Source organism: Cebidichthys violaceus, unplaced genomic scaffold (genome assembly GCF_023349555.1).
Source record: "Cebidichthys violaceus isolate CVI_PGR_0920_01 unplaced genomic scaffold, fCebVio1.0.p SCAF_63, whole genome shotgun sequence".
Lineage (NCBI taxonomy): Eukaryota > Metazoa > Chordata > Actinopteri > Perciformes > Stichaeidae > Cebidichthys > Cebidichthys violaceus.
The window spans coordinates 191943-219258 of record NW_027176850.1 but is presented as its reverse complement, the minus strand read 5'-3'; the positions used below and the strand labels follow the sequence as shown (position 1 = coordinate 219258).

The window sequence follows — 27316 nt, the reverse complement described above, 5'->3', positions numbered from 1 at the left end:
AACACATTGGCTGTGTTTCCTTTTTTTCATTTTATATGCTTTGCTTCTCAGTAAACTTCCATTAGTAGTGTTAAGTATGCAGAACGCCTTTTCTCCATTTTAGCGTCAGTTAATCAACCTTGTGGTCTGCTGCAACAAGCTGTGAAAGTGCATATATTTGGACTACTTACACCTGGCTTTACCTTGTTGCACCTCCTCATCCAGAATGCACTGACTATACCAGGTCAAGTCTGGCCTTTTCTTTTACCCGGGATTTCTTAATTCTGCTTTTGTGAAATAGCCCTCTAGGCTCTGCTCTGATTTAAGTTTTAAATGTGAGAAGGGATGTGATATACTGACACAGCATTTATAAACCAAAGTTATAGTGTGTAGTTCTTATTGTTGTTTTTCAAGAGGTACAGAGTGATGACTACAAATTCATCTCTTGTCATGAAACTGAGGGCACAGTGGAAAGCTAATAATAATCCTCATGTATTCTCTATATAAAAGCTTTCAACTGTCTGGATTCTACTTAAATTAAGTAAAGTGTGACTGCTATAGACCACAAACGGCTTTGTTTGGGCTTTTTGGCTTTTGACCAAGCAATATGTGATGCCTCATATGGTGATTCAACCAAAGACTGGATTGTGTGTGTGTGTGTGTGTGTGTGTGTGTGTGTGTGTGTGTGTGTGTGTGTGTGAGAGATAATGACAACAGTACTACCATGGTGTAAATCTACATTGACCAACTTTATTTGTGTATTTTAACAGTCAGACAAAATGTGGAACTGGTGAAAATAGAAATTTTGATTTTAAACTATTAACTATGTTTACATAGTCACAAACATCAACCCAGTGAGAGCTCAAATTTAAGCTTCAGGTTTGCATAAAAGTTCAGGTTTGCATGAAAATCCCTGTCTCACGGTTTCCTGTCTCACTGTCTCTTTACAAACAGCTGTTGGATCACAGGCTCAATAAAACCTGCTGCAGGAGGATCACTCCTTACAGATCCTGCACTCTGGCCTCAAGTGGGTCACTAATTTATTTTTATTTTTTTTTCTGTTGTTACTACAAATATCAAGTACTTTGGAGTGTTAAAATCATACTCTTAGTAAACAAGAAAAATACCTTAAATAAAATTAACATTTACAATATTTATCAAAAAACTGTTTTCCACATAGATCAAAGTCAATACTCCAACAATAAATTGTGTATTCTCAAGATCACCCAAGAATCCATAAGTTGATGGCTTTTTGTCAAATGCATAGACTATTTTTCTATGGGAGATGAATACACTGAATTGTAACTAAAATATAAACTCACTAAGCAAATCTGCACACATACAACACACGGAAACACATTTTAGACTGAGGTGAACTTCAAAAAGTAAAAAAAATATTTTTGCGGTCTCTTTAGTAGCATTACTGTTAAGTCAGGGCCACATCAGTATAAATCGTTATTGCTACATTTCCTACTTCTAAAAATCACAGCTTTAAGTTGCTACGTCACCAGCACAATGTGAAATGAGTGCAGATGTTTACGCTACCTTTCTGAGAGGAAAAAAAAGGACAAACTATAGCATTTCAATTTCAAACTTAGAATGATAAAGCAGGACACCACTTTTCATTGTTTGTGTCATTTTGACACATTAACGTAATCGACAGACTGGCTACGACGATGTCTACCAATTTAGGTATTTTCTCTGGTTTTCTGACATTTAAATATTGTCTATTCTGGATCTTAAATTTGGCAGTAGCTATGAATTTTCCCCGGATATATGTTGAGTGAAAACGGCCGTGGTGCTGCTTTCTCTGTTTGACATGGATTCAAAACTGGTCAAAAAAGCAAGGACGAAATGCTCGACTAGTTGTAGATTTACAACAAGTGGTATAATCTGCACCTGTGAACTGGAAGTGAGCAGTCAGTTAACTTGGCACGAACAGATCGTAGCAGACGACGGCAGATAGCTGATACACTGATGATGCCCTTCAGCACTATGTTTGTTGGTGAGTAAATACGGATCAAGAGTGAATTTACATAAAGAAAATCCAATTACCTTGAATATGATCATCCTGTTCTGTCAAAATTAATGCAAGGTTTGGTAGTATTTGGCCAAAAAGCATATAACAGGTTTTATGTGTAGCAGCTGTAATGTTTAGGAGAAATATTTTTCCAGTTGGTTGAACTGACTTCAGCCCACAAAGTGACAATAAGCAGAATGTTGAGACAATAAAATCTGGTACTAACCTTAAAACAAAAAACAAAACAAAAATGCCATTTTACACCCATGTAAGCTCCCTTAAAAAAAACAACAAACTGAAACGTACAGTGTAGAGAGAGGTAATTGTGATGTTCAGGTCACAGCTTCTGACTGTTTCTAATGGCATCCTGTTTCTTTTTTAAATGTATTGTATTTTACTCAAAACCAGCTGATATCTGTGCTCCTTTAGCCAATATAATGTCGTCTTTATCCTTTAGCAAATGTAGCTTAACATTTCATTTAACCCCCTGACAAAAATCTCAAACAGTTTTACCTCATGTCCAGAGAACATATCTTCATGTGTGTTTTTTGTAACTAACATATCTACACTCTTAACAAACAAAAAAAACATGCAAAACACTTCAAATTAAACAACCATATTACAAAATAGGAGTCCACCTCATTGCATTGCATATATTCTGCATCATCCAGTGACTCAGTCCTTTAGGAGTTATGGCTGGTTCCTTTGAAGAACAGCGGGCCTCTTTGTTCTGCACTACCATGCAGGCTGGAAGCAAACAAACAGGAACACGGTGTAACTTCACGTTCCTTTATGAAGAGACCCTGAGGAGGAAGTGGAGCGGCTGTTGACCTGGAGGAGACAAATAGGAGGCACACCAGTTAGATTTGATCTGACAACACTGAGACGGAATGTGTGCGTGTGCGCAAATAGTGTATATGCACATGGTTACACTATTGATAAATGACCCAGCAGTGCATAACCAAGTATACACACCTAAAGGGCCACAATGCTATTTGAAGATTATTTTTTTAATCAGACAATTTATAATAATATTTATAAGTTGTATTTTGTTCACAACTATTTTGTTAGGTTAGGTAGGTATCTGTATTTTACAAAGTTTGTTAGTTTTTATTCTAGAATGCTAACATTTTTTTCATAATGTACAGCTAAAGGTAATTTAGCATTGCATCAAGGTTTAGTCTTGTACTTTTGCTATATATTTTTACAGCAAATATTTTTCAATAAATTATCAACTAACTTCATTTAATAATGACCAAATAACATGCATTAGTTGTCTCCTAAGATTTGCAAAACGAGATGTGCATTTTATCAACCCTGGCTAATTGTTTTATCCAGTACAAACTAGCAACCATATTTTGCATGTATGTTTTATGTCCATTTAGAGTTAGTCCCCTATATGAAATATTATATAAATAACCAGTTTGGGGATATTACAGTGTGTGTTAATACCGCTACACTTTGATTATAATCAAATGTCTGATGATATGATGTTGTCTAGAGCCGGCCTTATCACACTATGCTATGATGTTTTATGCAGTAGTTTCTGTATTAGTTGACATACAAGGCATCCATAATGTACAGTAAAGCTGTGCATAAAAAGGCTTCATGTATGAGTGTAGCTGGTTCCTTCTTAAAAATAAGTCTTTAAAGACCAGAAAACAAAGAAACAAACAAAGAAGAAATACAACAATCTTTCATACTTTGGCAAGCTATTATAGCACAAAATATGTTCTACTGCCCCCACAGTGTTATCCATATTAGTTTTATCTAATTTGTAATTCCTCACACCTACGGACATTGCAACTGCCAATCTCTAGTGTTTAAAAAGTTGCCCACATATTACTCTAGGGGGAAAGAGGAGAAAGCAAGAACAGTTGTAGGTAGCATCAGGGTAGGCCTGACTGACAGGCCGATGACACACCATATGGAGATGCTGGTTGAGTTTTACCCTGAGGGGGACAACAATGTTTTTTTTATCATTTGTTTGCCTCATCCCTGTCAGCCTCTCTTACGGAAACGATGAAGGAAAAGACAGCCAAGTTGACAAGCACGCACGCAAATTAAATGAACATCCGCAGATGCACGTGTGCACAGACGTGAAACAGGCTTATATTTTCAATTCTGTTGTAAAACTATTCAATTGTAAATATACATATACATGCATAATATAAATAGTAAAAATGGAATGAGTGGGCCTTTAATTTATAAGAAATAAAGTCCATGACTTGTCTGTAGGCTGAAGACAAGCAGATGATTTCTATCAAAACTACAATATCAAAGAAAACATACTTGTTTGGAAGCTTCAGAGGTGGAGTGGACTTCTTTGCCAAAATTTCCATTTAACTGCAACATTGCTGTAACAGGAGTATAAAAAGAGCATGTAAAACAAAACTGATTTTCACAAAATGAAGGCCTACTGCTGACCATCAATGCTCCTTCATTGTAAAATATAACATTAATCAGTCCATTTACAATAAATCTAACCGAGAGGCAAAGCTCCTCCTCACCTTGTGGATCAATCCTGGGATCAACAAACCCCCAGTGCTGGTAAACAGCAGCCAGATCATGGGGACTGTAGTTTTTCAGGAGACTCAAAATATCAATGTCCATTGGCATTTCTCCTGTCGATTCATTCTTTACCTGAGCAAAACGGACTGGCTCTAAATAGGCTTTGTGACCCCACATGTTCATGGCAGCCCACAGATCAGGAACCTTAGGACCTGAAGAGGAGTCACATGACTGCCTTCGGGGATGGGGTCTATCTGCGGAAACGTTAGAGGAAGTCCCGCCATGATTTCTGGCCAACATAAAACCCAAACCCTCCTGTGGGAAGTGTCCTTCCACCGCGGCTCTGTGGCTTCTGTGTTTGGGGCTGTTTGTAGGCTGGAAACTAGGGGAGCTCTTGTTGGGCACAATACTGCTTGATGAAGTAGCTTTAGTGCTGGAGCTTTTACTCCCCCCCTTCTCTGCCCGGTTATGTTCACCAGACTTCTTTTGAGGTGAGAGTCCCATCCTCCCGCTAGACTGTGTAGACTGTGTCCCATCTAAAGAGCGCGAGTCCTTAGACTGATGCTTGGACTTTGGGACGCCTGATTGATTCTTGGGAGCTGAGTGCTTACTGCTGCTGCTGCTGCTGTTGGTTGTCAAACCTGGAGGCTGTGTGCGCTGTGTTCTTGGAGCAGGTAAAGCAGGGCAGTCCTTGCCTTCGAGGAATGGTGGAGGCCCGGTGCGTCTCCACTGGGTTGCGCCTGCCTTCGGACTCTTGTTGCTGTTCATGCAGGGGGCCCACTTTGGCGCCATGGAGCTGCTGCCATCCACCCTGTGTGCAACCCGCTGGTGGATCCACAGGACTTCTGGGTAGTTGCTAGTGTGTGAGCAGTATGGGCACTGATGTCTTACCAGACCCTCTGTCTTTATTGGATCATTTACGGGGCCTTCTCCTTCACTTATGGGTAATGAAGACAGATTAAGAAGACTTCCAGCATCAGTAGTAGTTTGTCCCTGCCCTTTGACCTCAGTACCATTTGACTTCTCTGTTTTAATGTTGGATTCGGATGACCCCGGGCCAGGCAGACAGGTGTAAGGATTCCAGTATGGCTGACTGAGCAACAAACTCCTGTTTCTGAGGTAGTCCATGTATCGTGAGGCTTTGGAACCACTCTGGTTGCTGTTGTCCAGAATGGTGCTGTGTTTGCTGGAGGGACCCAGGAAGTCCTGGTGCTGCTTGTGCAGGTGAGACCTGAGTAGTGAGGCGTCGGCAGTGTGGAAATCGCAGTGCTCGCAGAAGTATGCTTTTTTATCTGTAGGTAAGAGCAGAAGAAGGAATGTAAAGTACGTACCTGATATATATAAGTGGTGTGTATGTATACAACATAGCCACTAGCATGATTACATTAGCAAGAAAAGCATTGTTAAAAGTCTGGAGGTACTTTAACTTAAGGAACGACCATAGAGACCATACTAAGATTCATAATAGAATAAACATCTGTATATAAGTATATACATAAATCCTTGTTTCATTGCTGACACTGATGTTGCAGGTTTTGACCAATTTTAATGAACCTTTGACAGACATATAGATCTTAGTCGTATAATTAATGTTTTAGTCGCTTTTAAGATTCTCAATTAAAAGAAGTTAATTCAACTAAAACGCAAAGTGATTGTTATCTTAATCGTAAACATAAATTTGTGAATGGGGTAGAAAACCTTCTTTTCAGGCAGCAGCAGATCTAAATCTAGTTGAACAAAACAAGATTTTAGGTTTTTATTTAGCAATAGGCTAGGTTTATGTGTTACCTGACACAAAAGCAGGATTTTTATTCTCCACAACCACAGCAAAGTGTTCTTTATCAATATGAAAGACACTGATTTCTAATTGCCAAATTAAAAATAATCTTTTAATAAATCGGCACCTGCTCTCTAATTACAGCCGTTCCAAGTGTTAAAACCACCAGATCTTTGGCTAACAAACCAATTACTTAATAATTAGCTAATAAAAACACTTTGCAATGAAACTTAATAATTCCGTGAAGACTAGTTCTAAAGCCTAGGTGACAACGCCTTAATGGATAAGCATTCGCAAAATCTTTTTGTATAAACAAGTGCATTTACACTTGCTGTAATTCAGTTATAAACTCACTAGATGTCTCCCTTTTCCACAGTACAATGTTAAATGTTGAATTTTCACATTGATGACTTCCCTTTCAGTAATATCAGCCAGTCTGATCTTCATCTGTCTACTGAAGTCATTTTTTTACCAGAAAAAGTGGCACATCTGCATGTCCTCAAACACGACCTTTGATATCTTAATTTTAACAAAAAGGGTGCAATATTCAATAGAAAGCAACTGCCGTCAGCACAACCTTGGCCTGGTAACTGATTCCCATTTTCAAGGATTTTGAATTATTGTCTGATCCCAACGGTAGCGCAGATATTGTGGTGTGGTGTACATGGCTTACCCTCCTGGTCTTGACTCCTGCTGCTGTTGTTGTGTCTGGGTGTGAGGTGAACATCTTTGACTTTCTTCGTCTGCAGTGCCTCATAAAACGCATGACCAAGTCCGTTTAACAAAATACGGTCTTTCTGAGAAATCCTCTTGTCAACACCTTTAGTGTGAGCCAGGCTGTTTGATGAGTGATCAAGACCCGTTTCACCCTTAATCTTCTTAACGTTGGAGTTGGAGGTGTCTATTTGCTTCCTCTTCTTCTCCTGCTTCCGCGGTACATACTCGCCCTTTTCTGTGTCGTATGCCACCTCAGCATCTGCCAGCCTCTCCTCCCATCCCAGACATTTGTCGGTGGCCTCCACGAGTCGTCCTCTTGTGGCCAGCTGCCATGCTTGGTAACTACAAATTGGATCCAGCTCTGGAATTCGCCTGCCCAGGCTCTTGTCCTCCGACGTTTCCCTCGGTCCAGCACGCGTGAGGTTCAGGCTTTCCAAAAAGTGCCTCTTGTCAATGTGCAGCTCAGAGGCGTCAATGTCTTCCTGTGGTGTCTGAGAGTGGCTGTGGGCCGGTTTATGTAGCTTTTCATGTATTCGTAATGTCTTGCGGTCATTGAAGAAGTTACCGCAGCCAGCACAGAGCTCAAAGAGGCACTCTTCATTGGTCAGCGATGCCGAGTCCTGAGGAACTCCATTGATGGTGGCAGGCGGCTCATTGCTTTTGCCACCACGTAGCTGGGCTTTGACCCGGTGAATGCGCATATGACTTTGGAGGAACCATGCCTGGCGGAAACGGCGTCCACAAATCCGGCAACCATGATCCTGTAAATTGCGGTGCCTTTTCATGTGGGCTTTAAGGAGTAGTACCTGAGGGAAAACCTGGCCACAAATGCTGCAGGTACAGGACCCGTCGTCAATCGCATCTTTACCCTTAACTTTTTTCTTTGTTCCTTTCTTCTTAACTTTCCTGTTGACATTATGAGCCTTGTCAGATGTGCTGACAATTTCAGGAGGGTTGGGTGTCTCGGAGTTATCTTTCTGCTCTTGATCTCCACCCCCTCCCTTGTCACTGAGGTTATGGCTGAACAGGCCTAGTTTATGGCTTCGAATGTGGGCTTTCAGACTGCCCTTCTGAGCCGTCCTGTGCTCACAGTACGGACACTTGTACGGCTTCTCCCGCGTGTGTCGTCTCATGTGCTGCGACAGCGAGCTGAGAAGAGGAAAGCTGCGGCCGCACACCCCACAGGTGTGGCCAGAGGTCTCATCCACCGTCTCTGTCTTTATGTTTGCGGTGAGCTTTTGTGATTCATCCTCCCTCTCTTCTGTCTCCATTACTTTTCCTGGAGCACCGGTCAAAAACCACAACTGTGTAATAAATCTTCTAACTATGCAAAGTTTATCGTCCAAAAGTTAGTGAGTTCTCAGAATAGGTGTAAAAAACTTGCAAAAAGTCACAGCTTTAGTGTCCATCCTGATATTTGAAGAGATGTTCTTTTTCACGTTGCATACTTATGGCAAGAATACCTGGAAAAATTAGCAAAAGAATTTAAATTAGGCTTGTTATAATTACAAAAAGATCAGTAAAATAATATTGCCAAAATGATTATATATAATACAATTAGTCTTAAGAGGAGTTGATAATATGACTAAGCCAAATCGCTTTTAAAATGATAATGAATTCCCCCAAAAGATATTATTTCAACACATTGTTATGTATTTACTTTCTTGTGTCCAAATGTTTTTGGGCTTAATTTAATGCTTCACAGAGCATACATCCAGATTGAATACATTGAATACATAAACCAAGAACAAAACAAATCAATAAAAAAGGCTTTCAACAGTAAAAAACAATAAGACCAATAAAACTGATAAAACCCCAAAAAATGCAAAATGTGTACAACCTATAAAACATAAGCATACAATTCCTGAGGCAATATGTTTTTAAGGTTTTAAGGCAAACTTTAGAATTCAGAAAACAAACTACTAGGGTTTAAAATTAAACTATCAGTGGATTTTTTTGGGCTTGTCGCCTTATACACTCTGAACACTACACAGTCTTCAAGAATCAAGGATTTACAATAATTTAATAATGTGGTTCCGGTAAAAATTATATCTAGATAAAAGCTATAGACTATGGATGATATTTAAATCATAAATTGGTGACAATTCTGCCTAAAACACACTTCTTTGTCTTCCTGAATCAAAGAACTGCTAGAAGAGTCATGACTTTTTCTGTCAATCAAAATAATTTCTTTTGTTTCCTTTTGCTTTTACGTAGTTACACACTGGATTCAGTGAAATAGACTAGGCAGAGGTTGCTTACATGTAAGGTAGTTTCCTCTAGTGTGTGTAAAAACAACAAACCGGAGGGACAGCCCACTGAGGCAATTTGCATCACACTGATTTTAGAATAACCTTTGTCCCTCAGTGGATGAGCGACGCCTGTCTGTGCGTATTAGAGCGCGGGTCAGTGTCTCAACATGCGTGCGTGTCGGTCTTTGGTTTCCTATGCCTAAATTGAGTGTGTGAGGTGAAGCATGAAGAGATGTATTCATTCCTGACCAACAAGGATGAGCCCTGAGGGGGCAGTCCACTCTAATTCACGATCAATAATCCATTATCAACAAACTTCATTTTAGAAGCTCACATACAGACACAGGCCCTAATTCTGGGGTAAGTGCTTACATAAAATTGTGGGTATCAGTAACAAGGTACATATTTTGTTGTTTTGTTCTCTACGTGAGAAACGATACATGGTACAGACAGGGTCTCGTGTTGTTAAACATGTTCCTCAGGCAAATATGACTATTTGTTGGAGTGGCGTACAGCCAGCCAGGCAGTCGAAAGAAAAACCTGCCATTGTGTCGGCCGCACCAGAACTGTCACATCGCCTCATGTCTGGCCCTCCACCCCTCTTTGGGGGGTCGAGAGAGTTATTGTTAAAGCAAAGAGGCCTGGGCCTACACGTCACTGTCTTCGAGCACATGCCTGAGCTAAGAGGCAGGACAAAGGGTGACTCTCGTTTGTCTTGTCAGTCTTTGGGTGTAAGGAAAAACTAGGTGCACATAACACATAAAGGTTAGAAATACAGAGATGGTCACTCTGTCCGTGATTTTTAAGGCATGAGGTTGTCTAATTATCTGTATCTGCATCCACAGTCGCATCTGTCTGCATGCCTGCCTGCCTGCAGCCATGTGTGCTGATCCGCTCACACTGGAATGGGTGTTGTATTTGGAATATGGGAGGAGTTTAAGAGGTTTTTTTCCACATATGGCAGGTGTTTGGTAGGCAGACGCCATCAGATTAGTGTATGGGCAATGTGGCACACTGTCTCCAAGAGGGGGAGGATGTGCAAGAAAAAACTGGAGGGTGGCAATTAAGGGGTTAAGGTTAAGGCGAATGTAATGAGTTACCACAATGGGGATGAAGTCAGAGAGCTGAGGGCAACAGATGGGAATAAACGGGCCATCAGTATGGAGTTAGCCGCCTCTACAGTATGAGCTTATGCCTTTGTCAAAGCCTATGTGCTTACTTAGTTTATGCTATATTTGCATCTGCAGTATCCTACTTCTGCTAAATCATACAAACAAAATGTAATTGTGTAGTGTCTGCGCTAAACAAGGAATTAGTTTATTTATTTCTAACAAAATAATTCCAACGCTCCAGTTGTCTCTTTTTTTTTTCTCCCCTCTGTTTTCCACCTTTTCTGCCTTCATCCCATAACTACTGAAAGCCCTTTGGAGGATCTGTTAAGTAATGCAGATAGCCAAACATGTTGCTCCAGGGGCTTAACTCATTTCTTTTAGAATCCCTTGCTCCCTTTTTCTCTCTTTTCTTTGGCAGATGAATAGGCATGTCCAGTCAGCTGTCCTTGCATTGATTCATCCTGACGTCCCGACCAGCTCAGCACAAACTCCCTATGGTCAGGGCACTGATGCTGAGAGTCTGTGTGCTGTGATGTGTGTGTGTGTGTGTGTGTGTATGAAAATATCCACCGTTAGTGTGTCGTATGTGTGTGCACTGCACTGAAACTGTGGGTGTAATTCCCTGCCAGGATCTGGAAATGGCATTTCCCCCTGAATTTCACTTTGCAAGATACTATAGCATCCAACACACCAAAAATACCTCAAATACCTTCTTTTTGTAAGTAAGAAATGTCTACTTATATTAATATCTGCCAAAGTCAGCATCTTTAGAAACAAGTACGTATAAATGCCATCACTGTGCATGTATATGTGCCTGCCTGTGTGTGTGTGTGTGTGTGTGTGTGTGTGTGTGTGTGTGTGTGTGCTGTAGTCATCCAAATATTCTCAACAACCAGCAACAAGCCTGTGCCAACATACCCCTGACTGGAGATAGCATGTGACTGTCCTTATGCTAGTGTTCAAAGCCATAGTCACTCGCTAAGCCTCAGCTCGCATCTACCGTTCTGTGTCCAATAATCCTGTCTGTTTCCACCAACTGCAAGCACAACAGAGGCATCCAACTAAATTAATGCACAAACTGAGAATGTTTTATTTACTGTAGATGTAGTCCAAATACAAAGGGACAATGATTTCAGAGAATTTTTTTTTGTTTTATCTAAGTCCTTTGAGCTTAACTAAAACTCAGAAACCTGTCTGCTGAGGGCACTGCAAATATAATCACGCACAAAATCAAATCACTTTTAAAACCATGGTCCGCTATTAAATAATTATGGAAAATATTCCAATTCCTGGAGGCTTTGTGTCCCAGAAAAACTATTTAAATCCCCACTAAATAAACTATATTGTTAATGATTCCTATAGCCTAATATTCTAATGGAACATGTTACTAGTTACAATTTACAGGGAGTAATGTGTAGTGCTTTATTCATATTTTTATGTCAACCTTGTAAACATTACAGTATCCATTACCTTATTGGATGTTTACTATCCTGCACTCACTCCAACATGTGGTGGATATAAGTGTCGATGTATTTCCTGACCGAATCAGTAGTGTAATACAGCTAAATGTCTATTACATTGCATGAAATGTGCATAAATCCTTTATGAAGTCCTACTGGAACAAGTCCTTCTCTTTATGAAATAAAAGTCAAAGACCTGACAGGCTGCCATATTGAACACCTGTGCAAAATGATGCTCCTGCAAAGGACAAAAAAAATTGTTTTGCAGCAAGTATGCAGAAAATGTAATCTCTGCTGGTGCGGTTGAAGATGACTCCTTCCAGATGTAGGGGAGTCAACACACACTCCCAGGTGCTTGCATAAGATGACATGTTTAATGAATATCCAACTAGCTAGCATGCTCAACATTCAGGTCTGTGAGCAAAGTAAGCTTCCATTTCAAATTCACAAAAAGGGTAATTACTCAAATAACTCCAGATTACTCCTTCCAGACCACATAGTTAATGCTATAGAGTCATTACAACATCATTGTGACCACAGGACAAACATGTTAGGGCAGGATTATTGATTATTGATTTATTTTTGTAGCCCTTTGCTCTATTTCCCTAGCATAAGACGCACTGTTCTGTGTCGAACATGTTGACAGTATAATGAGCACAATATGATTTGACACATACTTCAACAGAACATGGTACCAACATATAACCTCGGCATGGCTCACATTCAAGACCTCCACTGTTCCTAGAACGAGTTAATCGTATGATAAACAGTAATGCAGCACAGTGATGTGGGCAAACAGCCTAATGTACCTACGAGATTAGAAAGCCATGAGCTCAACAGCCACAAGCGCTGACAAACTTGCGCACAATCGAGCCCATCCCCCTCCTTGTCCAACTCTGCACTCGGTTACACAACATATACAGGGATTACTCTTCATAGCATGAGATGAGCTGCTCAATGAGTGGCCTTTTATTATGGATGCCCTTTAGTGCTATAAAACACACACACTGAGAACGGAGACTGACAAAGAGAGAAGAGAAAACCTTGGCAGAGCTTTTACCTGTTGTGGAAATATGAACAGTCACTCTAAAAAATGCACAAGATGTCTCATGCAAAGCTCAAATACAGACATACGAAAATGAACAGAACAATGCAACTGAAAGGCAAAAGGGAAGAGATGTGATCTCTGGAGACATATTCAAATGACTATTATTGACATTAATTTATAGGTCTGAGAATCCACTGTAGACCGACTCTCTTTTCAGTGTGGATTGGCTAGTGTGGGAGACACTGGAGTATAATCTGCTGGCATTAACTTGCTCTCTAAAAAAAGCACTCTCGACAGGGATTAGATTATCATGGCAAGGTCAGCTCAGACTCGCTCCGACTGTCTCCCTTTATGTCTCTCCATCCATCACTCTGCTTCCCGTCTTTCGCTTGATCAGTTTTTCTGTCATCCTCTGTGCCACCTACTACTACCCCTGTCAGGTGTAAATGTTCACGCAGCCGTTCGTTGCAGTTTTACCGAAGTAAAGATCACGCTGCCAATGTAAAAGAAAACATAACGGATTAACACAGATTAAATATACAGGACGTTGTGGTACAGTGTCCTCCTCCAAAGCTTGATGCCACAGAAAAAACTAAAACTTCAAATACCCCACACCATGTTTGTTGATTAAAATTAGATTATTTTACAGTAGCAAACAATCTTGCTCACATGGCTTGACCTGGAAAAGGAGCCTGTTCTAGTCGGACTTGATTTATTCTCAGTGGAGCAATTTGTGGATTTAAAACCCTGATGACGCCTTCAGTTTGACACTTTAAGACAAATTCCTAGGTTTCCAATTAGGTTTGTGTGGTAATAGAGCTGCCGCTAATGATTATTTTTATTACCCATTAATATGCTGATTATTTTTTCAATTAGTCATATCTTTTGTTCTACAACACCAGAGCCTAATTTGACACAGTTAAATAGTTTTTTTTGTCAGACTAAAAGCCACCAAAGGTATTCAGTTTACCATCACAGACGAGTAAAAAACACTAAAATATTTACATTTAAGCAATTTAAGAGACTGGAGCAAGTGAATTTTTGGTCAATTTCTTTTATATTTTGATCAACTAATCAATTATGTATTAATTGTAACCGCTTTACATGTTTTTTCCTCTGTGCATAAGAAGCTTGTATTTTGTAAAAACTAGTTTTGAAATTGACTTTGCCTGTTGGGGTTGCTCTTTTGTGATATGTGGATCTTTTATCCAAATGATCAAAAATCTCAAATTACAAAGAAGCTGTTGAGTTGTAGTACAGAACAACGCGTGTAATTTCCTATTTCCTGCTATGATTAAGGTAAGGATTGAAGGGTAAGGCGATACCTGCGATTTTACCCTCAAGCAAAAGAATGACAGCTGGCAGCAGGGTCTAGATTAGGTTTCCCAAAGGGAGTATTGCATATTTTACACCACCGCTTCTTTGGAGTAGAATGGGCCGATAAGTAACCCGACTCCCTCAGACCCATCCAATCTCGTCTCCCTCTGTCTCGATGGGGCCAAACAGAAGGGATCTGTGGACGCCTTACTCATCCCTCCCATCTTCCATCTGGACATTTTGCCAGTGTTTGCACTTCATAAAAACAAGTAGTGTTTGAATCTACAATGGCAGGGACATTGAAACAGTTCCTACAGATTTTCATTACAAACTGATATGCAAGATTCCTGGTTAATAATAATGATAAAATGCCAGAAAGTAGTGAAAAATGCCCATCACAACTTCCTGATGCCCATGTTTGTATTTTTAAACAAAAAAATGCAGATGAAAAGCTGAAACCGCTGAAGTTTTGTCTGTTTCGGATATGATTAAATCAAATTTATTTCCATGGCATAATACAGCAACTCGGTATATATCTGTTGTATATATCTAATATCTCTTGTTTCAAAAAGATAATTTTTACTGCCGTTTCCTTTCCCATCTGTTTTATGTGTAGCCACTTTAAGTTGTTTAATATTTTTGGACTACTCAAGGTCCAGGTAGCTTAAACGACACACCCCATACAGACAATGACAACATGGCAGAGACAGGGTAGCATATGTTAACGCTGCACTAAATCCAGTATGTGGTCCATCTGTATGCTCTGTTGTTGGGTGATAACATCAGAAAAAGGGGATGCACACTCAGCAAGAACGTGTGCATGTATCCACACACATTTTTAAAAAAGCAGATTTGCATGTTTTGCAGATTTGTGACCCTGTGCAGTTACATCGAAGTGCAATTCTTACTCAACAGTTAAATACTTTTATAATTGCAGTAACAAAAATTAAGTTTGTGAGATGTCGGCAGCAGGTCAAGTGATGACATGCTGTAGCTTTTAAAGAGATATTAACTTTGTTGATATAATTGCTGTAATTTACTGGCATGCCTGTGACTTTTTCAAATCGTTAGCATACTCATATGTTCATGAGAAATAGCCGTTTGCATATAAGATCATTTGGATACGAGCCATCGGCACATGCTGTGTTTTAACAACAATGCATTCACAGGAACAACAGCATAATGACTTTGACCTGTTTTGAACACTCACCTCTTCTGGGCTTTTCTCCCTTTACAATTTCCTCTCAAAGACTCTACGTGTAATTTGTTAATCGTCATCTCCAGTTTCTTGTGGCTATTTGAGGATTTTTTTGTTTTATTAAATACTTTTTTGGTTTGTGATTTCAGGTTTTTATAGCCTCAATATTAACTTGCGAAAGAAATGTTTTTGTAGTTATCTGGTTCATTATATAATGTGTTTCCTCATGACACCGACTCTCTTGTAGCAGTCCCATAATGAGTTTGGCACTGTCCATCTGAAGCCGTGTTTTTGTTGTTTTCATTCACTCGAGATTAAGGAAAACCAAATGTCTCAGCCCATTGTCACACAAGGGAGCTGCCCAAAGTAGAGATGGCCTTACCCCTCACATCTTCCTGTCTGCACCCCTCCCCCTCTTCCAGCAACAAGCCCTTGTCCAGACCCCAGCCTCCTGACCTAATCTAGATGATTAAATCATTTTTCTTTAGCACAAATGTTGTACCCCCGCTACTCTTGTCTAGTAGTCGTCGCACACCCTCCCCTATTGATCGTCATGCTGAGGAGATTACCCTAATAGCTGGGATTACCTCCCCACATGTTGGTTGGCCACATACACGGGGGGAGGGGGGGGGGGGCTGAGGATGGTGCATGTTGTGCATGATGTGCAAGTGTATAGAAGGAGGGGTGGATGAGTAAGAAATAGAAAATCTGGGTTTGTTTATTCTCCAGTATTAGAACATAAAGGAGATATAACCTCCATCATGTCTGATTGCCTGTGGGGTGTAATTAGGCTTTTTACAGCCCACATAAATGCTAACACTGATGATCAGTCATGAGACAACACAGGACAGACAAAAAAAACACCCTAAAGACCCATTCAACACATTTGTCCTCTTGTGCTCATCCCAGGTTTTAAAGGCCAGTGTCAACACCTTGCTTGACTTGAGATGAAACAATAAGTTGATTAAACGATTGACAGTAACGGAAATTTTGATAATTAATTAATAATTTCAGTCAGTTATTGAGTAAAAATGGTCATTATCATTTTATCTCTGTTGTAAATGAAATGCCTTGTGGTTTTATACTGCAGATCGGACAAAGCAAGCAATTTAGAGATGTCACCATTAGATATGCAGCAGTTATTTCACATAATTTAATAAAAAACAAACGCTTTAATGACTTAACAATTTATCAACAATGAAAATAACTGTCAGTTGCAGACCTGCCGTTTACTAATTACCTTGTAATTGTAAATCTACAATCCCTAATAACAATAACTACAACAATCTCGCGCTACTGGTCAGCTCTATCCCATCCACATGTTTCACAATGGCTCAGTTGGACATCTCTGGCTCGGTAGCTGCTGGCTGTGAGGTGTTTTTAGTTTACCGTTTATAACAAAGTACCAGAGGGGGAAGAAGCTAGAAAGCAAGATGTTATACCCACAGAGGCAGGCAGAGAGAGAGAGAGGGGAGAGACTGGAGGCCATTGAGACGGTGCAGAGAAAAGGAATTCCGTTAATCCGCCTCTGATTTGGTACAATGGCAGCCTTGTTGTCTGTCCCATTTGCACTCACTTACCACAAGTTTGCGTGCCTTGACAAAATGTTCGCTGATAGCCGGTCCCCCAGCGGTGCCAAACCGCAGTAAAGATAATAATAATAGCCCCAATAAAGGTGAGGATGATGTGGGAGACTTTTCGCTAGCAGCAGCCCGCTCCAGAGGACACTTGGCCGAGTGTTTCACTATAACTGACATCCATAACACGGACGGGTTGTTGTAGCCTAGTTAACTTTGCCCACACAAACTCCCCAAAACAGAGCACCCACACTTGTACAGACAGACTGACCCACCACAGCATCCCACTCCTGTTAGCACACGCTACCTTTTGTTAGTTACCCGTGGTTTATCTTCTTACCTTGGGGGGTTATCGTTGGGCGGCAGGTCGCTCCTGCAGGAATCCCATCACCGATAAAAAAAAAAAACCCGACGGCGAGCTTCGTTTAACGGATTAACACTTAAACAAATCAGGATGACCATCCGTCAGCTGTGGGTTCATTTCTTTTCTTCTTCTCGGTATAGCGTTGAAACTTCACTGTCTTTCAATCACAGCGGTGCACCTGGACCGCAGTACGGTGCTCCTGCGCAGCGGCAGCAGTGGTTGTCGGGGACATGAGTGACGCGAGAGATAACGTTATTAACGTTAATAACGAGCCACGGCGCGAGTGATCTCTGTGTGCGCGCGGCTCAGCCTCATTCACTGCAACTGTTGAGTTGAGAGGTGACCAGTGGGCGCGCGCGCGCGGAACACTTATCTTAGATTAACGTTAGTTTACTCGAGAACATGTCGTAGCCTAAATATAAAGGTGACTGTGCTCGAACAATGGTTTCCAGTCGATGGCCTTCCTTACTACCACCATTAAAGGAAACAAAGTTCAATCAAACCTAATGTGTTATTAGGCGGACTACAAAAAAATAGCAAGTAAAATAATTGGTTTACGTTTTTAGACCATGTTACACCAATTGCTTCAATGCCGCGTGACTTATCATGGCGGTATAAAAATGGTAAAATAAGCAGTGGTGGAATGTAATTATAGTAGGTCTACATTTATTTAAGTGCTGTAGGCCTCCTTATTGTACAATTTTGAGATAGGCTACTTTAAACTTCTACTTTACTACATTTTGGAAGGCAACATTGTACTTTTTACTTTTATTTGACAACATTAGTTATTACCTTGCAGATTTAGATAATTGATAAAAAAAATATCAATCAACAAATGCATCATGACTTATTATGGATTAAGCTGCAGGGCAGTAGGCTATATAAAATTGCCGAAATTAGTGATGCTTATATGAAACATCACAGATTATTGTCTATAGGCTAACATGATATACATTATTCAAAAATGGGCCATTCTGTATAATGAATAACCTACTATTACTTTTACACTTGACTTAAGTAGTATATTTTGATGCTAATACTTACTAAAGCCTAAGTAAGATTTTTACATAGATTTTTACCTCTACTCAAAAAGAATGATGGTAAAAAACTGTCTATCTCTAAAAAAGCCAACCTTTTGTTTTATATGGAAAATCCCCTCTAAAATCAACTCAGTAACATTTAGGGATAACTCTTTCAGTCTAATACAACATTAAAAACATTTTGGAAAAGTGGTGTTGATTGACCTTAATGGTCCATTTTTGCGGCTGTACATTGTGGCACTCATTGCGTCATACTCAGAAAGCATTTCCGATACTTCTTCCTCCCTAGGGACACTAAATATTAGACACCCATCTCAGTATAACACAATACAATTCAATGGCACCACAAACTACAGTTGCCAAAAGGTTACCATCACAATTACAAAATGTGTCGAATCTACACCTCTGAAACTGTTTCAATAAAAACTGAACATTAGGTATAACCTTCATGAAGGTATATTTACTGCTACTGTAGGTGTACCTAGTAAAATGAATGAGTGTAGATTTTAGTGTATTTTTTGTATTGTTGTGCAGTTTTAATTTGTTATTAGGATTATCTGTTTTCATTTTACAAGTCCCAACAACAAGATTTATGACAATAATGAAGGGGCAACAGTAACAAAACCATCACCACCAAAAGTGATGATCAACAATATGTACAGCAGCAACAAACAGAGTTTTTATTGCAAATCTGTTAACATCAGGTGGTCATAGATTCTGCTTTTGATTTTAGACGTAATTTACATGTATAGTTTTATTCTACAAACGAAGGCTTTGAGTTTGTTCTTTTTTATGTATGATATATTCTTTCACAATACAACTTGTCCCACCATAAATGGGCTCAGGCTGCTTGTTGTTAGGTCAGACATTTGTCACCAGAGGGCACACTTCTGAAGAAAGTCTGCAAACCTCCTCCTTGTCCCGACACAGTGAAGTGTTGTATTCTCGTTTTTACAATGGGTGGCGACAAAGCCACATCACTAAGTACATTCACCCTTCTCACAGCTCTCCCTAATTCCCGTGACACAACTCAGCTGGCATGCTCAGTTATGCAGCATGAATCCACATATGTAACCCATTTATAAAAGTGGAACCACAGGAGATATAGCTGACCAGCTCATTTTTGTTTGGCAAAATCCTAAATTTATGACACCATTGACCCAATTGTGGGTTGCAATTAGCATATTTAATTATAATATATTTGTCTTATTTTACATTTAGATTATTTGTTGTACTTTTTTGATTGATTGTTGTCAGAGAAATAAGGTTTTCATTTACAGTTCTTGTTTTAGAGGTGAATGGGCCTTTACATATATAACTTGTATGTGATGAGCCTTTTCATCTCTAATGTGATGTGACACCACTTTTACCCTTTTTACAGCAAGGGTATAAAGACATTAATAAAGATTTTAAATTTAGTGATTAACATGGACTGATCTTAACCATAAAGAAGTAACCTCTATCAGTTCTTATATTTTATATAAATCTGAACCCAGGCTTCAAAAAGTTCTTTGGGTTTCTTTTTGCAGAATTTAATTTACAGATTAATTTCATAATTTAAAGCACATATAAAAAAAAGACTCAGTTCCATACTAAATAAAAAAAAAATATCTGTATTTTCGTGGGAGTGCATAATTTTCTTATGTCATAAGTCATAATAAAGTCATTACTTTATTTAGAGGTTCTGATGTTTCCCCGCTTTCAGAGTTATGCTATAATAAGCTAACGGTGTCCTGGCACCAAGTGTACATAAAGACATAGAGTTAAGGGTGGTGGTGTTGATCTTCTTGCCTAACTAGAGCAAGCAAGCAAATGGGGGTATTTTAAAAGATGTCAGTCTCAATTTATTACCTGGCAACCTCACAATGACAATAGGACTCCAGGAAGTTATTTCCCCTGGCCGAGAAACAGTCCCACATACAGTGTAACCCCCCTTATAACCACAAGTTATTATTTTAACACTTCCGTTTTCGTAAGAATTACACAAACTATATAGGACATGAAGATTTTGTTAATAGCTAACCAGGCTATCTGTTTCTCCCTCTTTACACTCTGTCTGCTAAGGAGCTAGCTGTCTCGTGGCATGTGTGTTCTGTGTCGGTGCTTAAAGGTCCAGGCTAAATTATCAAATTCATATTTGTGTACAAGTGGCTTATGTAGTTGCAGTACGGTGTACTTATTAACAGGGTGAATGAGAGCAAAAAGGCAAACTGTTGCTCTTAAAAAGCACAATGTAAAAAATAATTTAACAATATATTTGTGTGTTCATATGAGGCAATAATTAATCGGCCTGTTCGTAGATGCAACGAGGACCTAAATAAAGCTGCGCAACAGATGAAAACATTCAGGTTGGAACAACGGGTTGTTTCTGTGGCATATTGTTGCCAATGAAAACACGAACACTTGGGGAGCTGCATGGTTTGTTCAGCTAGATTATGAAAATGGCTCAGTTTTGACAGACCAGCATTAATCAACTTCCCCACTCTTCCGCCTATTCCAAGCTAATTTCATTTAGCAAATTTACTGCTGATGTTCTTTCCACTATCAACCAATTATAATTAAGAGTCATCTCTGCTTCTCAATCTAATCTTGAAGCAACGCCCCAGATATAAATAGAAGAAGAAAAAAAATTGGCTTTGATGCACTTTTATTTTCTTTCATAATTCCTTCATTTTTTTGAACATACATTTAAGGTCCAGGTGCCTTCAACATTTACCATTAATATGTTGACCACATTGTTACCTGCAGCCTCTGTGCAAAGACCTAGAAAGCCTAATTAACCCTTTAATGTGTTTACTCTGGATAAAGAATTGTAGCATGTGTTCTATTCAATTAATGCAAAGGCAAAGAATAGTCAGCAATACGTATAAATGTTGAAATTGTAGTAATGCCATTTATTAACCTTTCCTGACAGATCCTGAACTAAATTTTATGTTTTAGTTAAGACTAAACAATACGTTTTTGAGACACCTTACAAATGGGCTGGTTGAATAAGGACATGAAAAACTGTGATTTTCAGTAAAACACAATAAAGCAGAATTAAAAATGTAACAAAGTTGAATTAGACAAGCACCCAATTGGTCTATTTCTTACTTATTCATTTTGTCATGTAGCACTTTTCAAATGCAATGTTACAAAGTGCTTTACTAATAACAGACAATAAAACCATACCCAACAGTTATATGTTCTGCTCCATAAAACAGCAGGTCTGAGTTACAATAAGGAAGAAGTAAGGTCAAAGTACAATACAATGCAGCACATACTGATTTCAGAGCTTTGTACAGACAAGTCAGACCCACGACAACTGTGATGTGGCCATTTGGATGTATGCTGCTGCCGTAGTGTGAAATAAAGGTAAAATGCAATATTGCATTAATGGTTCAAGTGTAATTTTCAATTGCATGATGTATTCAAGAGTTATGACACTTAATGTCTACAAGTTATAGGGTAAAAAGTTCCAACCCAGTTGAATAACTACAATAATGAATTACATTTTTTTAGTTTCTCTTTATCTTTTAAATTTTATGACAATATGATGAAATGTGGAGTGAAAAAACACTCAAGGAATCCCCAAAAAAATCTCTTTGTCTGGAGTCAAGACCGACAGAGCAGTTAAGTCTCTTTTGGATATTTTTCTCTTTGTTGGGGTTAGTTGTTTTTTCTTTTATCTTTACACTTCAATCTCTGATGTTTTTTAGTATTTCAGTTGTGCCATTGCAGGTGACTTCCAGTTTGAATATGCAAATGGGAAAATATGATGGGTGGAGCATAAATTCAGGGTGGGTGACATGCATGATGTTGTTGTTGTCTGCCCTTGAGATAATCCAATGTTGTGCAGCAGAGCTGGTGACTTCAAGAAATCAAACTGTTGCACCCTGACGATTTCCCTCCTTTGTGATATCCAGGTAAGATTCTTTTTTTTCCAATATAGCTTAGATATATATATATATATATATATATATATATATATATATATATATATATATATATATATATATATATATATATATATATATATATATATATAATTATGACAAACTGCTGAAGCGGATTTTAGTTTAAACAGGCACATATTCTTTATATTTCCTTTGTGTTTTATATCTAACATTTATTAAAGAGTCTAGATTTGGTTGTTTATTACACTGTTTATCAATCACAAGTTAAGTAATAAATGGAAACTTTAATTATTATAGTCCGAAAGAGAAAAATACCCCTGATCTAGCTACTGCATCGAACACATCTTGCCTCAAAATGTAATCTTGTCTTTGAAGTTAACAGCCTCAGATCTCAGCTTCAGAGTTCACTGCTTCAGATTTTTGATGATGAAAACATACTGACATTAATATGAGAGAATTAAGCAATTAGTGGTAAATAAAAGAATTTTTAACCCAGTTTCAAACCCTTAACAAAATTTAATTTGCAGTAGCTGAAAGAAATTCCTTAAAAATGTACCATTTTAGTAAGTGAAGAGTGAAAAGACACCAGTGTCATACTAGATATCATCTGACCCAGATTTAAGCAGATTGTTAATATCTTAATATTAATATAATATATTAATATGTAGATATTATTGCATAATCAAAACTCTGGAGGGCTCATAACATACTTTTTCACTTCAAAGGGTGAAATTAATTGAATCACTTTATATTTGTATTTATGTTTCCTTTAGTTTAAATCTTTGATATCCAAATTGGCTTATCTAACTCTGTGGGCAACACTTAAGTGTAATTTGTTTATCTGACAAGGCTAATGTACTTATTTACTCATAAACTGCAGCGCCTATTATGTAATAATCGTTTCCTCCTTCCTTGCAGGGATAGATGTCTGTCAGCTAATAGACAGACCAGAACTTAATTTTTTTTGTTTGGTACTGGCACAAGGAGGACAAACATTGCAAAAAAATAGCTGGACAACCTTAACCCTCAGCAGGATTGCCTTCAGGTTTGCAAAATGTCAAACACTGACAACAAGAGACTTGAGCTCTTCAACAGAATCCTGAATGGTTGCAGTGGTAGCCCATTCTGTAATAACTCCCATCTGATTTTCCACAACACAAGCTTCGACAATGGGCTGGAGATTCTTGATGATGATGGATCCCCCTGGCTAAGAATAGTCATCTCTGTGGTATACTTTGTTGTGGCTACAGCAGGAGTGTTGGGGAACCTGCTAGTGATGTTCCTAATGTATTCAACTCACACTATCACCACAGGCACCATCAACTTCTTTGTGTTCAACTTAGCTTTGGCTCACTTACTGTTCTCCATGGTCTTGCCTTTTTGGGCCGTAGACATTGCAATGGACTATAGCTGGCCTTTTGGCTTGGCCACATGCAAGGCTGTGTCCTTACTCACTGGGCTCAATGTCTTTGCTAGCTGCTTTTTCCTGACAGCTATGAGTTTGACCCGATACTGCTATGTGGCTACTGCTCTCAAACCCAGAACCTCTCTGTGTAGTAGATCTTGCACTTCTCCAGTGGCCACAGCTTTTATCTGGGCTTCAGCACTCATAGCAGCAGCACCCCGAGGTGTGTTTGCAGACCTGAGACATGTGGGCAGTGGCAACGACACAGCATGCCTGCTTCGTTTCCCAGATGGTACAGCCTGGCTTGGAATAAACCAGCTTCTGCGAGTGGTCCTGGGATTTCTGCTGCCATACGCCATTATCATCCTCTCCTACCTGCTCCTGCTGCGCTTTCTCTGTCGGCATACATTGAAGGGCAGCAACTCTTTGAGAAAGGCTGATATTTCAAAGTCTGTGGCAGTGGTGGTGCTTTCATTCTGCGCCTGCTGGTTCCCCTACAATATCCTCACACTTTGGAGTGTCCTGATCCAACTTGACATCGTTGATATCAGCTCCTCATTCTATTTGGCTCAAACATACTTTTTTCCTCTGGCCAACTGCTTAGCTTTCACCAGCAGCTGCTTCAACCCTGTCATCTACTGTCTGGTGAGGAAAGAATACCGTGTGGCTCTCCATAACGTGCTCTTCAAATTGAGCATGGCTATCATGTCCAAGATGCCCTATGGCATTAATTCTGAGGAGGGGTCGGGACACACTGGACAGCTGGCCATTCCACTCAATAACATCTACAGCGAGACAATCGAAACTGACACAAGGCGATATGAACCCCTGACAACACTTCCAACAGTGGTGTCCACCCTGTAAAACCACAACACAATGATCACATTCTTTACACCTATACTTTGTTCTTAAGTAACAAGGATACTATGTTTATTTTAAGAGTTTTGGTAGTGTGCTTTGATTGTGTAAGGATTTGAAGTATGTGTAATTCAGATAGTTTGTGAATAAGCTGGATCTTAAACACATCTAAGCTCTTGTAGGTCTTGTGTTTTACCTTTCTAAATAGGCTGCACAATTTGTGTCTTGTATAGTGAAGGCATTAAAAAAAAGGAAAATGTATGCACTGATTCATTACAAATTTGTTGCCCAAGATGGACCTCCTATTCCCTTTCTTCTCCAATTCTTCTAATTGTTGTCTTATTGAAAAAAACTCATGTAAAAATGTCTACCACTGCAGTTTAGAACAATTAATATTGCTGCACTGTATGTTTGGATTGCGGTTGTCTTCTCCAGGTATAAACACATTTGTGTCATTTATTTGAATAGAAATTAATAAATAGAATTGTTCTACCCTGCACGTTGTGCACCACTGTGTTTGTGCATGTCACCCAAACCCACAACAAGTTTGCCCCTCCTCCATGTGCAGTAAAGCTTATACAAATCTATCTATCTATCATCTATACATATGTGTGCATGTGCGTGCGTGTGTGTAAATTTATTTTTAGGCTTTTCAAAGGCTTTACATGACTATATTGCTATGTTTCACAGCCAAATTGCTGAAATTCTTTTACATAGCTGCAGATTTTTTAATTTCTATATAAAATCTGATTTATTTGTCACTCTATACTCTCACATATATGATTTAAAAAAAATACTGTATGACTAATATTATAGAAATTCCTTGTTTTCTGCTTATTCTTCCTTCTGTGATCCCAGTACACAGAAGATGCTTCTGTTGAAGTTTAAAACTGCAAACCTATAACTGAAAGAAGCTCAAACTGATCCCACACACATTTATTTTAACACAAGGATAGCAAGAGGTACAGACAAAAAGAGAAAGCAAGATATATAATGAATAATAATAATAGGTGTGTATAAAACTAAATTAAGATATATAGAATAATAATACAAAATATAAAAGTAGAAATATAGAAGAGCTATGGAGAAAAAAAATACAAGGTGAATAGATAATGATGTGGTTAAAGTGACAGTGGTGTGATTAATAGAATAACTATCTACACCAGACTAAATGTTAAGTAATGGTACATGTCTGTATTTATATAGAAAATACATGTAAAATAGAATGTGATACAAAGGTCAGTGTCATATACTAACAGAAATACAGTATGTATATAAATATGTATGCATGTATCAACATGTGGACATATGGTATATATTTACCATAGTACACATGCATCTATTTATCTGTATATGTACTACGTATGTGTATACATCCCACATTGTATTGCAACTGAATGAAAATTAATTGAGTGACTAATGCAAGCTTATTACAAAGAGTAATATCAGTAATACACAAGAGCTAGAAACAGTCTTTTTCCATATAACACACACACACACACACACACACACACACACACACATGAACTCTTTGTTTTTAGGAAAACATTTTGTAAATATAAATGTCATAGTAAACTCTACCATACCAAATGTGTCATAAAAAAGTAAGCCATTAAAAATATTATTTTATTGAATATCATGAAAAGTCATATTTTACTAAGCGATAAAAATGTCATGCTATAGTACTCCATAATAATAATTAAATAAATGAAAACAATGTAAAAAAAACACTTTGACAGGAATCAATCCCCAGTCTCCTAGGGTAACATCCTGAGTTCAACCCATTCATCGACCACAACCTACTCCATTCACATACTTTGTTGCTATTTATAATACTACTACTATTACAACTATAATTTAATTATTCTTGAGGCTATACCATGCCTTTTTTTCGACATACTAGACTTTTTCATACTAATTTCAACATATTATACTTTTTTTAAAACTTTTTTAGACTCACTATAACATGACTTTATTTCAACTTTTTTAGACATATTATACCATTACTTTTTTAACCTACTGTATTACTTTATTTGATCTTTTAATGATATACTATACTATAACTTTTTAATGACTTTTTTAAACATACTATACTATGACTTTTTTTGACATATCCTATGACTTTTTTCGACATGCTTTACTATGACTTTTTGACAAAAAAGTAATTAAAAAGTCATAGTATAGAATAACAAAAAAAGTCATAAAAGAGTCAAAAGTATAGCATGTCGAAAAAAGTCGTAGTATAGCATGTTGAAAAAGTCATTAAAAAACATTTTATTGTATGTCGAAAAAAGCCATATTACGACGAAAAAAGTCAAAAAAAAGTCATAGTATGTCAAAAAAAGTCATAGTATAGCATGTCGAAAAAGTCATAAAAAAGTAATATGATAGTATGTCATAAAAATGAATAGTCTGGTATGTCCAAAAAAGCCATAGTATAGCATGTCGGAAAAGTCCTAAAAAAATATTTGATAGTATCTTGAAAAAAGCCATAGTATAGTATTTAGAAAAGTCATAAAAAGTCATTGTATAGAATGTCGAAAAAGTCATAATAAAGCATGTCAAAAAAAGTCATAGTATAGCATGTCAAAAAAAGTCATAGTATAGCATGTCGAAAAAGTCATAGTATAGCATGTCGAAAAAGTCATAGTATAGCATGTCAAAAAAAGTCATAGTATAGCATGTCGAAAAAGTCATAGTATAGCATGTCAAAAAAAGTCATAAAAATAAATTGTATAGGGTGTCGTAAAGTCATAGTACAGCATGATGAAAAAAGTAAAAAAAA

The 27316-nt window shown here is 38.3% G+C and overlaps 2 protein-coding genes across 2 annotated transcripts; one reads left to right on the top strand and one right to left on the bottom strand.

Annotated features, from left to right (window-relative positions):
* Nucleotides 1–709: 709 nt before the first annotated feature.
* Nucleotides 710–17561, bottom strand: LOC137890220 (zinc finger protein 516-like). The gene is made up of 5 exons (XM_068734375.1): nt 17309–17561; nt 6961–8467; nt 4510–5802; nt 4292–4356; nt 710–2830 (listed from the first exon to the last, which is right to left on the bottom strand). The coding sequence occupies exons 2-5, from the start codon at nt 8273–8275 to the stop codon at nt 2780–2782; spliced, it is 2724 nt and encodes a 907-aa protein (XP_068590476.1). The 5' UTR covers nt 8276–8467; nt 17309–17561; the 3' UTR covers nt 710–2779.
* Nucleotides 17562–22201: 4640 nt separating this feature from the next.
* Nucleotides 22202–24954, top strand: LOC137890216 (relaxin-3 receptor 1-like). Its single transcript, XM_068734370.1, has 2 exons — nt 22202–22277; nt 23187–24954. Exon 2 carries the CDS (start codon nt 23323–23325, stop codon nt 24535–24537), a length of 1215 nt encoding a protein of 404 aa, XP_068590471.1. The 5' UTR covers nt 22202–22277; nt 23187–23322; the 3' UTR covers nt 24538–24954.
* The last annotated feature ends 2362 nt before the right edge of the window (nt 24955–27316 follow it).